General features: G+C 40.0%; 1 protein-coding gene across 1 annotated transcript; it reads right to left on the bottom strand.

Moving 5' to 3' along the window:
- Positions 1-7,690: 7,690 nt before the first annotated feature.
- On the bottom strand, positions 7,691-17,681 carry LOC131233069 (uncharacterized). Its single transcript, XM_058229656.1, has 7 exons — positions 17,552-17,681; positions 17,026-17,419; positions 10,367-10,501; positions 10,243-10,285; positions 8,624-8,695; positions 8,099-8,213; positions 7,691-7,979 (listed from the first exon to the last, which is right to left on the bottom strand). The coding sequence occupies exons 2-7, from the start codon at positions 17,334-17,336 to the stop codon at positions 7,846-7,848; spliced, it is 810 nt and encodes a 269-aa protein (XP_058085639.1). The 5' UTR covers positions 17,337-17,419; positions 17,552-17,681; the 3' UTR covers positions 7,691-7,845.
- Positions 17,682-19,194: the final 1,513 nt, after the last annotated feature.

The raw sequence follows: 19,194 nt of genomic DNA, 5'->3' as shown, positions 1-19,194 counted from the left end.
TAATAAACTTTAATGCTTGATGGTCAGTGTACAAAACAAACTCTCTTTAAATCCGATAATGCCGCCAATGTCGCAGCGCCTGAACAACTGCGTACAACTCAAGCTCATAAGTCGACCACTTCTTTCGAGCTTCGCTAAGCTTCTCGCTGTAGAAGGCTACCGGCTTGCCTTCCTGTGATAATACTCCTCCAATTCCAACATATGAAGCGTCACATTCAACCTCAAACAATTTGTTGAAATTAGGAATCACCAAAACCGGTGTTGTAGACAAACGATGCTTGATCTCATGAAAGCTCTTGTCAGCTTTATCGGTCCATTAGAACGGTCCTTTTTTCATGCAATCTGTTATAGGCGCGACTATGGTACTAAAATCTCGCACAAATCGACGATAGAAAGTCGTCAACCCGTGAAAACTCCTCACCTCATTATTGTTTGTCGGGATCGGTCATTCCCTAATAGCTCGCACCTTTTCATCGTCCACACGAATGCTTGTGGACGTTACAACAAATCCTATAAACAACAAGTTGTCAGTTAAAAAACTACACTTCTTCAAGTTGAGGTACAACTTGTTAATTTATAGGACCTGCAGCACCTACCTGAGATGTTTCCTGTGCTCCGCCTCATCCTCGCTATATATCAATATGTCATCAAAATATACTACCACAAATCGGCCAGTGAACGGTTTTAGAACTTGATTCATCAAACGCATAAAAGTACTTAGTGCGTTCGATAGGCCGAAGAGCATGACCAACCACTCATACAACCTTTCCTTGGTCTTAAATGTCGTTTTCTACTCATCACCGGGTCGAATACGAATCTGATGGTACCCGCTCCTTAGATCTAGTTTAGAGAACACCTTGGCCCCTTCTAACATATCGAGCATGTCGTCCAACCGTGGTATTGAGAATTGATACTTGATGGTAATTTTGTTAATTGCCCGACTGCCGACACACGTGCCAACTTCTATCTTTTTTTTACGTTAATAATGCTGGTACGACACATGGGCTCATGCTCTCTCTCAAGAGACCCTTACGGATTAATTCCTCCACTTGCCCCTGAAGTATCTCACACTCCTTTGGACTCATCCGATAATGAGGGCGATTAGGCAGGCTAGCCCCAGGGACGAGGTCTATGTGATGTTGGATGTCCCTCATGGGGGGTAATCCATCAGGTAAATCCTCAGGCTAGACTTCTTTGAATTCATTTAGCAACAGTCTTAAACTTGGAGGGAGATTTGAGGGTTCCTCTTCCTCGTCCTTCACCACTACAGTGTATACCTCGCCAGTTTCCTTGGATTCCTCCATAAAATCCTGAATGGTCAAGAGGGAACTCCCCTCCACTTTAGAAGCTTCAGGGTGGTTCTCTGGTGCCATAGGGGGCAATGATTATTTTTCGACTATCCTTGACGAATACGTAAACATTATCTCATCCCCGATGGGTCGCATCACGGTCCGACTGCCAGGGTCGACCGAGTAACATATAACAAGCTTTCATATCGACCACGTCACAAAGTATTTGATCTTTATAATTTTTGCCAATTGAAAATGAGATAGTGCATTATTCAGTTACATTGGTCTCATTCACCTTTTTTATCCAGCCAATTGAGTACGGGGAAGGATGTTTCATCGTTGGTGGCCGCAACTTTTCCACCATCACTCTTGAGACGATGTTCTCGCTACTACCACTATCTATGATCACATCACAGACCTTTCCATTGACGGTGCGCCGAGTACGAAATATATTGTATCGTTGTGAATGTAATTCCTTTCGTGGGGCATACAACAATTGTCTCACAACTAGAAATTCGTCACGATCCTCGCCCATCATTTCATTGCCACCTGCTATTTATTCAGTGATTTGTTTATGTTCATCAAAGCGATGGTCTTCTTCTGCGACTTCATCTTCAATGCTCCCTTCGTTTATAGTCAAGTGTGCTGCGGGACGTTGAGGACAAGTGTTTGATAAGTGGCCTGGTTGGCCACAGCGGTAACAATTGTTCGACCTTGGCCGAGCATAAGGATTTGAAATCCTACTCGGACTCGCTGTTATGGGTGCTGCACATTGAGGTCTGAATGAACCACTCCCCGTATCACAGTTTGCGGTTGTAGGAAGTTGAGGTACTGAGTCTTTTCCTCGTGGCAGCACTGGATCCTGCGTGGGACCCGTCATGGGGGGTCGAGTTGAAGGATATAGACGAGCAGGAGCTCTTACAAGTTGTGTTTCTGGCTTACCCGCCAATTGAACTGCTTCATTGACAGTCCCGACTGAGTACATCTGAACTCGGTCCTGAATTGTCAGTCGCAACCCACCTATAAATCGTGCTACCTTCTGTGACTCAGATTCTAACAGATCGTTTCGTGTAGCCAGCTGTTGGAATTCTTCAGTGTAATCTGTAACTATTCGATTTCCTTGTCTGCAATTTTGATATTGCTGGAATAATATCTGCTCATAATCACTTGGGAGAAATCGAGATCGAAGAAGACGTCTCATCCGTGGCCATGATGAGATGGGCGCCTTGTTCTGGAGGGCTCGTGAGAATTGTAATTGTTCCCACCATGCAGAAGCACCAGATTTTAATTTAAACGCTACCAATTTTACCCTTTTATGATCTGGCACGTCCATGTAATCAAAATATCTCTCTACTTCGGCTAGCCAATCGAGAAAATCTTCTATACATAATAAACCGTTAAAACTAGGAAGTTCAGTCTTACCTCAATATTCTCTTTCAGCGCGATCTAGATGATCACCTCCATGGATTGGTCATCTGGCAAAACCCTCATTAAGATCTTCATCGCTAGAACTTGAATAATCTGGTGTAAATGCAGTAACCAATTATGGATCTGTGATCATCGGGCTTTCGGCCCAATCAACATATGAGTAAGCTTGCAATTATAGGTAACCAGAGGAAATTTGAATTCTTGAGTTACAGCGCCTTTGATATATCTAAGAATGCTCTTTACTGCTATCAAGTGGTCTTCAATTGGTTGATACATCAATTGATCTTGGTTGACGTACACCTCATAATAATCATCCAGTCATCAAAGATATTAGTATTCCCGACCGTTCATGACGCCGGGATGAACGTGATGAGGATAACTACTCCGAATCCACGGAGCTTCTCTGGACTCCTCACAGAGACTTCTCGAATCCACGAGGAAAGAAAGCAGAAAATAGAAATAAATTCTAAGAAATTCGAAATTGATTAATTCATGAATAAAAATGAGTTCACAACCCTTTAAATAGGGGAACTAAGCAATGGGAAAGAAATTAGAATCAAACTACAACTCAAACTCCTAGAATCCGCGACTTACTATAAATAGTAAACTTACTATTTATAGACGGTCATGGTGTCTACTAGTGCGCAAGGTTTTCGGCCAAAAATAGTAAGTGTCCTATTTGGCTTCACCAAACCGTTCTCCTAATTATTCTAAGCTCTTTTCACGTTGGGTGCAACTCCTAAAGCCCGACGGATGAAGAGTTATAATCAAACTAAAACTTACTATTTATAGTAAAAACGAAATTAAAACAGGGAAACGACCGTCGATCCAGGGGTTTTTCGCAATTCCGGATTGTGCAACCTAGAGTAGCTCGTTCTACCCCAAAATCATATATTTTACGTCAGATAACTCATTCCGGATTGCAAGATACGCCCGATTTAAGGTTCGATGGTCTGGATCACTTCTGTCGTCGACCGGGCCTTTTCTGATCCATCTTGGCCATGTAACTATCCGCGACCCGCTCTACATCAAAGTTTCAGGTGCATCCAAATTTTAAGTTGGCCCCACCAAGTGTTTTTATATGTTTTAAGCATGTCTTCACATGATTTTAGATGGTATATCCCACTTGAGTTCCGTATATGGCTGATTTTTGGGATATCCCATAATTTAAAGGGGACCCATCAAACGCACGGTGTTGATGTTCGACATGCATCATAGTGGAGCCTACACAGCTCGACCTCATGGGAAGTTCTCGTGAGCTCGACACATAGAACCATTTCTATATATAGCTCATGGGAACTTCCCTTGAGGCAGAGCTGTGTGGGCCCCACCGTGATGTATGTCGAACATTAACACCGTGCATTTGATGGGTCCTCTTTAAATTATGGGATATCCCAAAAATCAACCGTATATGGAACTTAGGTGGGCCATACCATCTAAAATCATGTGAAGACATGCATAAAACATATAAAAGCACTTGGTGGGGCCAACTTAAAATTTGGATGCATCTGAAACTTGGTCCGACCCCTCATCCAAGTGGGATACATATAATTAATGGACTAGATTTGTGAACCACACCTCGGTGGGCCCAACAAATGATTATAAATGTTTTATTGGGAGGGTAACCCCTCTCAACTTTTGTACATGGTATAGCCCACAAAAGTCATCAATTGACTTGATTTTTAAGCTCGAGGCCCACCATGAAATGTTGCATCTAACTGATGGGGGTAAATGTTCGGCATGCATCATGATGGGCCCACACAGGTTGCTGCGTAGAATCATTTCCCGTGTATATATATATATATATATATATATATATATATATATATATATATATATATATATATCTATATAGGAAATGGTATTACGAGGTCGAGCTCATGGTAACTTTCCATGAAGTCAAGCTGTGTGGGCCCCACCATTATGTGTGTCAAATATCAACACCGTGTATTTGATGTCTCTTTTAGATTATGGAATATTCCAAAAATTAGCTGTATACGGAATTTAGGTGGGCCATACTATCTAAAACCATGTGAAGACATGCCTAAAACACATAAAAGCACTTGGGGAGACTCACCTGAGTTTTGCATTGATGTTCAACACACATCATGGTGGGGCCCACACAACTCTCATGGGAAGTTCCCACGAGGGCGACCTTACATACCATTTCCATATATATATATATATATATATATATATATATATATATATAGAGAGAGAGAGAGAGAGAGAGAGAGAGAGAGAGGTGTGTGTGTGTGGGGGCATGTGGTGCAAGTGCACACCTTTCCGTGAAACACTAAGGGATCAATTTTCACCCTGATCTAAAACTCTGATGGGCCATAGCATAGCAAAGCAAAGAGAGATGCGAATCAAAAGAGGAAACTGTTTTCATTTTTTATAGCCTACCAAGTTTTGAATTAAAGTAGAAGTTTGGCCTTGGAGGTTTCATAAAGTGCTGCATCACATGGATCATTCAGATTTTAAACTCATGTCATGTATAATGAGTTCTCAAAAAGTTTACACGAATTCCGTGCGAACGGATGTGCAGCTTAGGTATATATATACATTACAAATTTCTTTCTCATCTCTTGATAACATATGTATTTCACAATTGATTCTCGCATTTAAATTATTAGCAGTAAAAACATAATAATAATATTTTTTTCATTATTTTAATATTAAATCATTACATCTGTGTCACCATTTGAATTTGAGATTTCCGTGTACATTAAAAAAAACAAGGTACAATGATTCCTAACTCCTTTATTTGTCTCCTATGCCCTCGAAAGTAGTATTTTTATTTTCACATTTTAAGAACCATCCATATCGAAGGAACAATGAAGGCCCACATTTTGAACTATTGGGCTGGACCGTGTAGGTAATTTTTCCATTATTTTGAATCTCTTGTTCCTCGCTACCCTAATAACAACTTTTTTTTTCTTCAAAACAAGATGGGCATATTTAACTGAATGATAAAATCCATAAGCACATGATCATATCAAGTGGGCCACTATTACAAGCACACACAGGCAGTCACCAGCGGCCACAAGAGTCCCAAGCAAAATGATAAAAATACTAAGATATGCTGGCCACTTGTATATGATAGTTACATGTGAAAAGATGTCTCTCCCTTTGAAATATTCGTCTCTTGGATCAGAGACGCAGTCTCCCTCATACATGCATCCCATGGTGGAAATTGCTGATGTCTATGCCAAAGACCTAAAATGCAAAGCTTTATTGGCTTTTAAATAGTAGTTTTAATTGTGTGTGGGGGTACCCGATTAGGTTCCCAACCCGGCCCAATTTCTAAACTGAATGCAAACCACCCAATTTTCAAACAGGCAAGGGTAAAAAATAGGCCATTAGTCAAATCTTTGTAAAGTGCATTTCAGGTAATTTTTCTATTTCCATTATCTTGATTTTCTTTCATCAGGACATCTATGATAACTTCTATTTTTTCTCATATGTTATGCCAGTGGCTAGCACCACTAGTCCATATGTTAAGAGATTGTCTGGGATGAAAATTTCAGGGCAGGAATTTGTGAAATGGATGGCATCAATTTTATTTTTTATTATTGGAGATTTTCCAATGGATACTTCTATAAATCAATGGATTTGGGGTCAATCACGATTCTCTTAAAAGAAACTAAAAACTTATTAAATCCTTTCAAATCTATGGATTTCTAATTTAATTCCTTAATGGTATAATTTAATACCCAAACGGTGGAGTAAGAAATTTGCCAAATCCAAATCCAAATCCAATATAAATTCATGAATGGGACAGGTTCATGTTCATGGACTTAAAATGAGACTTAGATTTGATGAATTTATGAGTTGTCAAATCATGTATTTGCATTGGATTTGGATTTGGCAACTCCCAAAGTTTAGGAAGCGGATTGGCATGATTTGCATTGGAATTGGATTTGGCAACTCCCAAAGTTTATGAAGCGGATTGGCATGATTTGCATTGGAATTGGATTTGGCAACTCCCAAAGTTTAGGAGGCGGATTGGCTGGTGTACCACACACCACGAACCTAGCTGGAGAGTGCTGACGCTCTTCAAGCTCCGCGTTGTTCGAACGGTTCAAAGGAGATCAATATTATATGGGCCCCACAATGATGTATTTATTATATCCAAGCTGTTCCTCCATTTGAAGAGATCATTTTAGATCTTGATCCTAAAAATGAGTCATATCCGAAGCTCAAGTTGACCACAGCACAAATAGCGGTGGGGACGATGATTCTCACTGATGAAACATTCGTAGGGCCCACCATAACGTTTATTTTGCATCCAATCTGTTCATAAGGTCACACAAACCTAGATGAAGAGGAAAAACAAATATGATCCAAAATTTCTGACCTCTAAAGGGTTTCAATGGTAGATCTTCAATCCCCCACTGCTTTTTACAGTGTGGTCCACTTGATATTTGGATGTCTTATTTTTAGGCTCTCTCTCTCTCCCTCTCTCTCTCTCTCAGATGGCCCACTATTGTCCCAGACACACAGTATACCATATAACTAGGACTTCAAATACATGTTGGGACTTCAAATACGTGATGTTAGAGTTGCCCTTCCCAGAGGGCAATGGAGCAAAATATGTACTTTGAGAAAAGCCAAATCCTTGAAATAAAAATGTCCTGGTATTCTGCTCTTTTCCTACTTGGGTTGATGGCCCACACCACCAATAAACAAGGGCCTTGGGCACGTTTTCCCATATGAACATGTATGATTAGCATTTCTCTGCACTCGGGGCATGTTTGGAAAAATAAGCCTGTTGACAGCCCTATTCACAATACTCTCCTGGCCTCTTGGCCAAAATATAGAAGAGTGTAGTGATTGTTTGATGGAATCCAGCATTTTCTTTGCTATCAATAATAGCACTTTTTCTTTTCTAATGTTTGGCATGCATTCCATGGTTTTCAAACACAACCATATTGAAGTTGTACACGTGAGAAGAAACCAAAAGAGGAAAATGAAAAGAAATTACCTGAGACGTATTTTAAGACTGATAAACAAGCCAACATTTCAACAGCATGCTACCAATGATATCGCTCATTGCAGCGGATTTTGAACAGATTGAACAAAACAAATGAAAATTTTCTTCTCAGTGTGTACTTTCTTTTGGTATTTACACAGTGGGGTGGTAGTACCCGGGATCTATATTCACATCCACCCTCTGGGCGACTCTCCTTGAACTCTGCCCATGGCAGCATTCCAATGCAAGTCGAAGCACAGTAGCCAGTCCCAGCAAAATGAGGGCACCTGCATAAAATCTCAATATCAGCAACGTGCTTCACTCTGGCATTTGGAATTCAAGTGAATGCAAATTCTCAGATGGCAAGCCAACATAAAATACATCATAGGATGGAGAGACACAATACCAATTATTGTGTTCACAGGCAGTGCAGAAATGCCAAGGGCAATAGATATCAGCACGTCCAATAAGAGTCCGCCAATTAGAATTAATAGTGCCACCCAAAGCGGATTACAACACCCCTATCAAGAAGAATAAAAAAATTGTTGAACTGATAGTAAGAACTACAACCAGGTAGTGGTGATCATCACTGTCATGATCATGGCCATGCTAATGGAAAAGGGGCAATGACAAGAAAGAAAAGGTTTAGCATCTGGCATGCATCTGAGTATCATTTAGTAAATGGTACCAGCCCTGCTGAAAATCACACTGATTGCAAGTTCATAACTATGGCACTCAGGAAAAAGTTTAGATCAACATTCCAGAAAAATGGCTATAGAACGAATGGTTGGAATGTGCCAATCGCTGCGATTTCTTACACGTTCACTAATTTTATCAGTAAGGGGTGAGACAGATATGGCAGTGGATGCACTCTGGATCTGTCTTTTAATTGCAACAGTCCTTTGTGGCTGGGTAAGAATAACATGCATACCCTTCCACGTTCTCCTTGTACAGCATCAGATCCTCCAAAGGCTGGATCGACTCTCCAAATCCAGTAACGTGCCTGTTTCATGAAATATTGCAAAGATATAGAATAAATCTTAATTTCTAGACAGAACCAATCCATATTCAGATGGCAGAATTTACACCATTCATTTCATAGTTGCTGCTATTTTCACCAGTATGAACTTGTCCTTTAGATGCTTGTGTTCAAAGAACTCAATAATTACTGGCAGTTATCAACTTAAGGGACATCAACAACTAGATATCTGCAGTTGTATTGGATAAGAGAGAAAATCAAAATGATTATCGTGCATATTTAGGAAAGAAATTAAAAGTTTCAGATAATATTCTTAAATACCAAATATGCACACACGCATGCATTCACGCGCACACACAAACGCACCCCTCAAAATGCCCCCACCCACACACCCACACCCACATGCATGCGCGCGCACATTCACACACATGCACATGCAGATTGACATATGCAACCCGCCTACATCATAGAACAAAGCAAATATACATTCTACATTATGTATGCAGATATAACTTGCTAAATATTTGAAAATATTTAAGATAGTTTTCTTAAATATCAGATAAATTCATGTAACACAGATTAGTGTGCATTAAAGATACTGATAAAACACAGAAAAATTACATGCTATGTTACGGCAGGCATTATAAAATGATCTTCATTACTATTGTTTCTACGGTAGGCCCCGGCTTTCAGTTTGTATTAGTAGGCCTATGGTCAGTGATCCAAACCAGTGATACGATGCCACCACCATAAATGAAGCAAGCACCGAAAATCACCAATTGTTGGCCTTGTCTTGGTTAAATGTGGGTTGTAGGTGCATTTTTTCTTAACCACTTGTTGATGGTCACCAATTCAAGGGCAGGATTTTCCAACCTAAGGATAATTCGTAGATGGGCCATCCACAGAATGTCACATCTTGTCAGCAGTTTGGATGAATACCCATTGGCCCTGCTTTTACAAAGTCGACAATACAAACTCGAACATTTAGTGTGCTGTGTCTTATGGTATTACCTTGAGAGTTCTGTCTGATATCAGGTATTTGTGGGAATGTTGGTTGCCATTCATATCTGTATAAAGGGGTTCCAAATCATGTAGTTTAGGTGAGGCTCAAGTTAAATAGGAGTTCCCATCCTTCCTTTAGTATAAATCTCTTTTGGTTCTCTCCTTTTTCTTTTTTTTTTAACATACAAACTGAGAACATGAACGTACTGCAGAAACTCTTGGGCGGAGCATTGAATAATACCTGTGTGTGTGTGTGTACACGCAAACCATGTGCTAGAAATAAATGTAATACCAACATGCATGCCCATATCCCAGTAAATCCAGGTATTCAATAATGGTAACTGTGGCCATAATGGCAGTCCCTAATGGCCATTAGGGCTTCTTCTTCTTCTTTTTGGGGAAAAAAAAAAAACTATATTGGCCCTGTAACGGACCATTCTGGACCTGTAATGCATAACGGTTCCCACCATTACCATTAAGTAATGGCTGTAATGTGACTTTTTAATATCATGCAGTAAATATCCATTGCTAAAGAATTTCATCACTGGTCACTCAAAGATACTACTTACAGTAGGCTGAGACTCTGGAGACGGGACATTTGCAGCAACCTGCCTGTAGGAAAAAAAAGGTTCAGAGAACATTGTTATCAACAGGGTAAGTGGAAGTTTTGAGCCAAGGCAGAGGACAGCTTACTGGCATATCTCGCATTTATTTGATCCTTTAGTATGAAACCAAATGTCTATGCAAGAGCGGTGTGCTTTCGCAAGCTCACCTCGACACCGGCATCCAAGATCCATTAGAGCTTCTTCATTTTGCTGATGACAAACTCTGGAATGAATAAGCAAAATAAGGGGAAAATGAATAATTTCCTAGAGAAGAAGTACAGGGAAAAAAAAAAAGGTACAAATCCAGCCAGTAGATTTCACTAGGGTGCTAAAAATCCATCTGTTTGCACATGGAGTATAAGCCGACCAACCTAGAACCTGCAAATCGTGGGTCTTATTGTGGATGGAGCATGGCCCAAAAATCACATTGATCATATATATAAAAAAAGAAAAAAAAGTGTCCAATCAGTGATCATTGGACGACAATCATGGGACCAGATCCAATGGCAAATATCAGATGTTTGACATCCATTAATCAGTGTCATTTTCAGGCTGCACTCTATCCACAAGTGGGATGCTACATGTACAGTGGATGAGCTGGTGCATGCGAGTTCTATCCAGCAGTGAAGGTCCCCACTATTTGTAGCCTTCCATTAGGAAACAAGACAAAAATCAGCATTGTACTCTGTTGACAGTCCTTCCATAAGGTACATAAGCATAGCTTATCCTCAACAAGCCATTCCAGCACTAACACTTTAGAAAAGGCACAGGACATGAGCACCAGAAAAGAAGTGGACAGGGAGTAATGCATGATGTTACTATCAAGGGACAGCAGCTGGTGTGACAAGATGCATGAAATGTATTTGCAGCTACCAAAAATACTTGCAAGAGGTAGACAACAGAGGAAAAATCAGTAAAATTTTGAATGACTGTACAACTAAATTTGAAGCTATCTTAATTTTCTACATGCAAATCCAACTAGCCTAAATGGCATTTTTTTAAAAAAGTAGATAGTGGTGATCAATTTGCATAAAACAGGAAATGTAGCCCATATGGCATTTTGGAATGTAGATAATAGTTATCAATTCAAGTAACACAGGAAATGGTATCTATAAAATTCAGAAAACAGAAATGTGCTTCTTTGTTTGCTCACATTGAACCACTCCATCTTTTAGCACTTCAGCATTTAAAATAAGATTTGGCACAAAATGAACCACCAACAGATTTAAGTTTTACAGTATGGAATGCATGCATATGTCATCCTACAAGGTGGATTTTAGCACTACAGAAATAAGTAGCATACATAAACGTACATGTGTATGTTATATTGGAAAGGGTTCGATGCTGTCCATGTGAAGATACAAACCAGCCTAGAAAGACCAAGAACATACACTGGAAATATAATGTTTTGGAAACAATTTAAAAAGGGCTTTCGGACATGCGTAATTCATGTGAAAGAAATTGGACACTTTGATGAGTGGTAGCGGAGATCAGGGTGTGAGCATAAGGCACGTTGGAGATCTACCACTGTTTACAAATGCAGGTTTAGCAAAAGGGGCTGGATCCTGAGTAGGTACCAAGAGAGGTGGAACTAGTTGTGTGCATAGACAGCTCTGAAAGGGACAGCTAGAATTTTCAATGATGAGATTAGGTATCATGTGGGATTCTAGAGGTTGGGAATTAACTAGATTCTGGGAGGAATCGGTGCATGGGAACATACTCTAGAGGTTCTCAAGATCATAACATTTTGCTCCTAGAAAGGGTGTCTTATTAAGGAGTTTTACGAGTTCATTCCGAGGAACCGGTTCCCGAACAGTCTTTAGACACAGCTCAAAGATTCTGAATTTAGCCTCCATAAGGAACTAATGGGATTGAAGGCAATGTTTATGTCCATGAACTAAGTGGGCAGCCTATTCCAAAGAAGCCTTCTGATTATTTTTTTTAACTCTACAAATTTGTTGTTCATGAATAACCTCAAAGGAGGAGAAGGCATCCGAAAGTAATACAGAGCGCATTGTTTGAAAAATTGTCCAATTTGGTTTCAGTCCGAAATAAATTAGTCACCGCACCAGTACATGACAGAGCCAGACTGAGTCATACTGATTTTGGTCCCTGGGTGAGTCCCACTCCAAAACCACTAAATTCGATGATGGAGCTGAACACCAGCCCAAATGGAATATTGGAATAAGAACCCAAACCAATTTTATGATTAAAAATCCCCATCAAATTCTCAAGGAATTTTGCAGAAGGTTAAAACATAAAAAGGAACATTGAATGAGATTTCAACAGTTTCAGGGCATTACACCACTAAAGAAAGAACTTGGCAGCCAGAGAAACTTATGAACCGCCCCAAATATCAACATAGCACAGGTTTTTTCTTTTCTTTTATCTTCTCTTTTTCTTTCTATCATTTCTAAATGGCTCTAAACATCAAAATTACCATGTCTCAAACCTTATCTATGGCCTTGTTTGTGTAGTAGGTCTTCATACCTTAGTTTTCCTATTTAAACATGACTCTAACTCTAACTGGAACTTGCTAAACAAGTTTCTGCGAAAAGAAAGAAATCACCATTAATTCGAGCTAAAATAGGGAACTCTGTTTTGTGAATCGGCATCGCACACTGCACCGCACCCTTGGGATACTGTAATATATCACTATCGCATGGGAAATATCAGATACATCAGAGAATGCATCGCATTCCAAGGGAAACAATGGGAAGATGATGGAACTTTTCAAAAGAATTTCAGATATGTTGAAAAGGACACAATTACATACTCTGAACTCAAAACATTACAGAAAATGTGCATAAATAGATTTCCATGACATAGGGGCCCAAGCATTGGACAAAAGTCTATGGAATTAAATAAGAAAGAGTTCTTCTCACATGCACGCACATAGAGAGATATACATATTTACACATATTCATACATATATGTATATATGTATACAAACGTACATATTTCCAAAAAAGAAAATGATGCAAGACAATTAACCACTTGCTTTAAAAGCTCAAACTGATAGAGCATGGCGAATCAACCCCTTTATCTCATAGCCCAGGCCCCACATCCCATGGGTTAGGACCTCGGATGAACCCCCCTTGTGGGCCCCACTTCACATGGGTTCCGCTTCACACGAGCCACCTACCTCACGCGGGTGGGGCCCGCCTCACACGGGCTGCCAAACCCGAGTGTGCCCCTGCATTCCACAGGCCACCCCACTAGAGCCTAGTGTGAAAATGAAAAGGTGTCTCCAATCTATAGTAGTAGCAACATACGATTTTTTCCACACTCGCATTTTAAATAGGTGAAAGCAGAAAATTTCGAATTTCCCCAATTTCTTCAATTTTTCACATTTGCACTCGAACATACTTGTCTCATATCCATGTAAATGCATGAAAGTCATGCATAAATATGGATTTGTAACATGTTTCATCATAATCAATAGAAAAGAAATAAATTTAAATGAGCAAAACAAACTTTCCTCGCTGAATAGGTTCCGAACCATTTCTGCTCTCAAATTGCATTTTCTCCACCGAAAACAAGATTTGTTGGTAAACAACTCAAGTGGAGTTGCCTAAATGCAATTCAAGAGGGATCTGTGGGTTGGAACAGGTCAAGGGGAGTCCCAAACCCAACCCATTTATAACCAGGTTTGTATTTCGGCCACAGACCAACCCGTTATAATTTAGGTCGAATTTGGGTTGGATCCAAATCAAAATAAGCTGACCCATTTATTTAATGGGTTGAACCTGGGTATAAGAATATCCATACCCACCCATTTATCTAATGGGTCAGGCACAGATCAGGTCTCTGTCGGGTGTAAAAAGTGTAGTAGTGTTTTCACAAAGACAATGCGCCAAATGTGATGCTTGTATCCAGAATATCCATACCCACCCATCCACCCATTTGTCTAATGGTTCAGGCACGGATCAGGTCTCTGTCAGGTGTAAAAAGTGTAGTAGTGTTTTCACACAGACAATGTGCCAAATATGATGCTTGTATCCAGATTTAAATCAAACGAGCTCTAAGAGTACATGGTCCGTCTAATGAGTAGATCAGCCTAATTGCAGACAAGTGGCCTCCATTTTGGAGCTCACGGTTTACATGGCACAAGTGTCATGACAAGCAACACTCTGCGGGAAAGATCAAGCTGCATGCTAACAATTCAAGAGGAAAGATGAAGCTGAGTGCTAAGTTAACATTCAGCGGACTGCAGGTGTTCAGCTCTCTTTTGCAAAGAGGAAGAGGAGGCTAGCATTTAATTTCTAATATTCCTTATATAATTTCAAAAACCCTCATTAACTAATTATAGTTTCCTGATTCCTTGAGGCCTAATAATAATTAGACTTAGTAAATATAGATAATTTCCAATTCCCACTTTCCTTAGATACATTAAAGGATAATTGAAAGTGATTGTTCACCACTGTTTACACTTCTTGCTACTTAAAAAAAAAAAAAACCTACTTACATGGGTTTGAGTCAGCTCTAAGATTCAATTGGTCTGGGTTGAGTCCATTCAGGATGGTCTAAATTGGACTCATTTAAAAATCATTTTCAGGTAGGGTTGACTTTGGGAGGTCCCAGACCTGGCTCATTTGGTAATTGAATTGAAATTTTGGACCTGAAAACACTCGAATGGGTCCAAATTTTGGACCAAGACCCGTTTTATTGTCGAGTCAGGTTCATTGACCTATCGGGTTGACCCAATCTATTTGCACCCTATTTCTGACAGTTAATAACTAAACACCCCAAATTCATATAAATTATAAGCAATATATCACTGTTTTATCACAGTCAGATTATTCTAAAAGTAAGTTGGGTATCCTGCTTGGGTACTTTATACAGGATCCCCCTTCATTATTACTTGAAATCCAGCATATTTGATTTCAAACTCCAGACATACTGGTTACCTGAATTTAGAGTTAATCATACCAATTGGGCTAGAAGCCCAACCTATGATATTATTGGGAAAATATTTTAACATGGTTGTACCTATGATTTGAAACCAACATCCTTGTCGTACTCATATCCTGACACTTTTTACATGAATGTGGACATGTCTATAAGCACCATCACGAAATGGGTTCCGGTGAAATTCTTTCCTCTCAAAGTTTTTTTTTCCCCTCTTTTTCATCTCAAGTAGTCCTAGAAACTAACAAACACGGAATAGGTGGCAAAAGCAATGCATTCATAGAGAGAAAATGGTTGGTAGATCATGGGAGAGACAAACTAACAAACACGGAATAGGTGGCAAAAGCAATGCATTCATAGAGAGAAAATGGTTGGTAGATCATGGGAGAGACACCCCCCCAAGCATAGGAGTCTATCACACCATAAGAAAACATACCTTTTAATTGTAAATGGATTCTGAGTTTGGAATTTGGGCCAATCACTATTTACTTTTAACCATACATTTGAATAGCCATCAATGGATGATTAGGGTTGCTTGATCAATGTGATTATAGAGAAATGTTCTATAATAGTGTGCCTCACAATTTGAGTGGTGTGGATAGCCCTACATGAGTGCCACATGTGAGCAGATGAGTCAAAACTGCTTTTCAAAATGGCGGTGAACAAGCATATGAATCTAGCTCTCTTTTGGTGAAGAGAGGACTTGCAATGGATGAAGCCTGATTCACCTTAATTACATAATGCCCTTTCTTCTTCATTAAAAAATAATAATAATAAAATAAAATAAAAAACTTTCTCATCTCCTTTTGTAATGTAAAGTTTAATCATCTATAAAAACTAAGTGCGTGCAAACTTTCCCCCATTGGCAACTCTCGTTATATACAGTAGACATATTACCTCGGTGGTGAGTCGAGTGACACGGAGAACTAATCATCAGTGGTGGAAAAGTGGAGAACCCTTAAACAAATTGCTGTATAATAACTTGAAATTACCCAGCTTAATGGTTTTCCACTTATCCACCACCAAGGATGAAGTCACCCGCCAACATATTCAACCAATGTCGATTTGAGGGTGATTGAAAACACCACTTGCGCAACGGGCACAGTCGGGCGGAGATGCATCTTGATGAACATGAAAGCAATATTAGAAACACAAAACAAGACGAAAAAAGAGAAAGGAAAAAAGTATTAACAAGTCGTACAATTGAAACAAGAACACCAAATTACGCTCAATTCAACCATATATTAAGAAAGAACTTTTATGAAGGAAAAAAAAATGCCAATTAGTTTTGCAATCATAAAGAATGAGCAAACAGGATGCATCATCGACACCTATGCAAACAACTATGATCTAATACGAATTCTCCTTCCCTTAGTCCAGTGCAAATTCCTCTCTGGGACCCCATCAGAACCAACTCCAACCATGGTGGACCATTGAATACGAGCTGTCCACAGTGGATTGCTCATGGCCTCCAAAATCACCATGATTTAATTATCAAAGCAATCTGATTAAGTTCCTGCAAATTAAATAATGACACCATTTTTACTATAACAATGCATTTTGCATGCTCTTAACTGGACATTTAAATCATCTGATCATCACGATCTTGGGAACACAAGAAATCCAGTGGATCCCTCCTATCAAAGCCATTAGTGATCATAGGTAGATCCACCTGGGTCCAAGAGAGAACTTTCCACCATAATCAGGTAAGAAGAATCCGAATTGGATAATTTCAACATATGCAAAAACACAATCTTATAAACAACAAACGAAAACGAAACAGGAATACAACTAAATAGTAGTAACAGTAATAATTCAACACCTTCAAATGTATACCTGCATTGTTCATGATAGCTTTCAATCCTCTGCAAGCAACCTTTCTGAGGGCTTGCCTCCCCGGCCATCACATCCACTTTCTCATCCTTCTCAAACTCCGTAACCTTCGGAACATTCCCCTTCAAATCCAAAACCTCATTACATGCCTCGTTCCGAGATATCACGATGCTGATCACCGCCACCGAATCTTTATCAACGGATTCCACAGGCGTATGCAAGCATCCATCCTCTGGAGCAGAATTCTCCGCATTCTCCTGTTTTTCAAGATCAGATCGATCCGCAGAGACTCCATCCGCACCATCACTCTTCATCGATTATATTAACGAAATCGCCACTCCCGAATCGAAATCTCTTAGAATCGAGATATCAGCCGCATTATGAATAACAGAAAATCCTGAGAAGAAGAAGAAGAAGAATCTCAAAAGTCTTAGATTTAATAGATACCGAATCCGAATGAAAAACTTTAGAACAGATTGGGATAGAAGTAGACAGAAAAAAGGAAAAGGAAAAGAAGATTTTTGAATACTTCGAAAACGTGATTTCGTCAGTATCCATTTTTTTTGGAGCGTTTGGATAGAAAAAGAAAATTGAGAAAAGGAAGATTAGATAGTGAATTATTGCAGAGGAAGTAGATGAGACGCTCTTTCTCTGGTTGCCAGCTTTACTCACTTTTATGGGGAAGCTTTAAGGAGCTTTGATCCCACAGCATTTTCATTTCTACATGCGGAGTCCACGTGTCCGTAATCTGGACCGTTGGTATGTCTTTTCCCATAGTTGATGGATCATGAACAAAATATCTTCTGAAACTGGGCATTATTACCTTTCTTTTAGTGGACCATGAATAGACGGCTATATGGAGAGTACAGAAACGGTCTGTAGAAAGTCTCAAGATGATAGGCTTAAATATCATTAAATATTTCAATTTTTAAGCATGACTCATCTACGGTGATATGCGGTGGACCAATGGTCTAGATTTCTTTAAAAGGGGCCCACTAGTTTGAAAAGAAAGCTCGAGTTAAATGCGGTCGAGGATAGTGTAAATACTCTTTATACTATGAAATGGTGAAAACGGATATTTATGAGTAGAGATAAAGCGGTAATCGTCTGCAACTGTAACCGCCTTAATTATCGAAAACGCTTGCCGTCACTTTGCCTGACGTATACCGAAAGACTTCATTTGGATGAGATCCACACCGTCCATCAGGTGCACCAACTTGTATTTGTGTAAAATCTGGCCGATTCAACAGTCAGATGTGCTAAGCCATTGGAAACGGTTGAGATGGGAAATCCCAACATTAAAATCTTCGCGAATGTATGGGGCCACCGTCGTGTTTGTGTGCATCCAATCCAGTAATCTGATGTGCAAATGGATTTCCCGAAAACTGGGACGTTCCGGACTCGTGTAGGCGGCACCACATGGATTTAAGAGAATTTAGGCATGATTTTAGGGCCTGTTTGTCCGGGCAGATTGGATGGGATTGGAAGGGATTGGAAGATAGATCCCGGGATTGGCCAGGCGTGCTAGCGTGCCAAACTAACACGGGATCGTGATCCCGGGATATAGCAATCCCATGGATCTTATGACATTCCATTAACATCACCATCATTACCTTAAAATCCCATCCAATCCACGCTAGTCCCTTCAAAATTGCGTGGGACGTGTTTGGTTCGAGAGATTGAAAGGGATTGGAAGGTTTAATCCCAGCCGGGCGTGCCAAACAGACGGTTCCAGAGATTGAAAGGGACTGGAAGGTTTAATCCCGGCCGGGCGTGCCAAACAGACCCGATATAGCAATTCCGGAATATAACAAATGTTGCACCAATCCACTGACGCAGCTATCGTTACCTTGAAATCCATGCAACCCACTCTAATACCACCCAATCCCATCCAATCTGCCCGGCCAAACAGGCCCGGGTGCAGCTTCGGTGAATCCCGGGATCCACGGAGGCAGGACTGTGGGGCCCACCTTGATGTATATGTACTATATCCATTCCGTCTGTCCATTTCTCCAATTTATTTTATGACATCATCTTTAAAATGAAGCAGATCCAACTCTCAGGTAGATCAGACCACAGGAAATGTTGGTGATTGAATGCCCACCATTAGGGCCTGTTTGGCCGGCTGAATTAGATGGGCTTAGGTGGGATGGAATTGCATTTGGTCGTGTG

Source organism: Magnolia sinica, chromosome 18, assembly GCF_029962835.1.
Source record: "Magnolia sinica isolate HGM2019 chromosome 18, MsV1, whole genome shotgun sequence".
In the NCBI taxonomy this organism is placed as follows: domain Eukaryota; kingdom Viridiplantae; phylum Streptophyta; class Magnoliopsida; order Magnoliales; family Magnoliaceae; genus Magnolia; species Magnolia sinica.
The sequence above is the reverse complement of the archived record's forward strand: the minus strand, read 5'-3'. Positions and strand labels throughout refer to the sequence as shown.

Bases quoted from the DNA above. Each gene is read 5' to 3' on its own strand.
- LOC131233069 (XM_058229656.1), bottom strand. From the start codon at position 17,336: ATGAAGAGTGATGGTGCGGATGGAGTCTCTGCGGATCGATCTGATCTT. The intron at 8,696-10,242 runs GTAAGTAGTATC...TTCATGAAACAG, and splicing joins CTCCAGAGTCTCAGCCTACT to GCACGTTACTGGATTTGGAG. The intron at 8,214-8,623 runs GTATGCATGTTA...TCTTCTTGATAG, and splicing joins TACAAGGAGAACGTGGAAGG to GGGTGTTGTAATCCGCTTTG.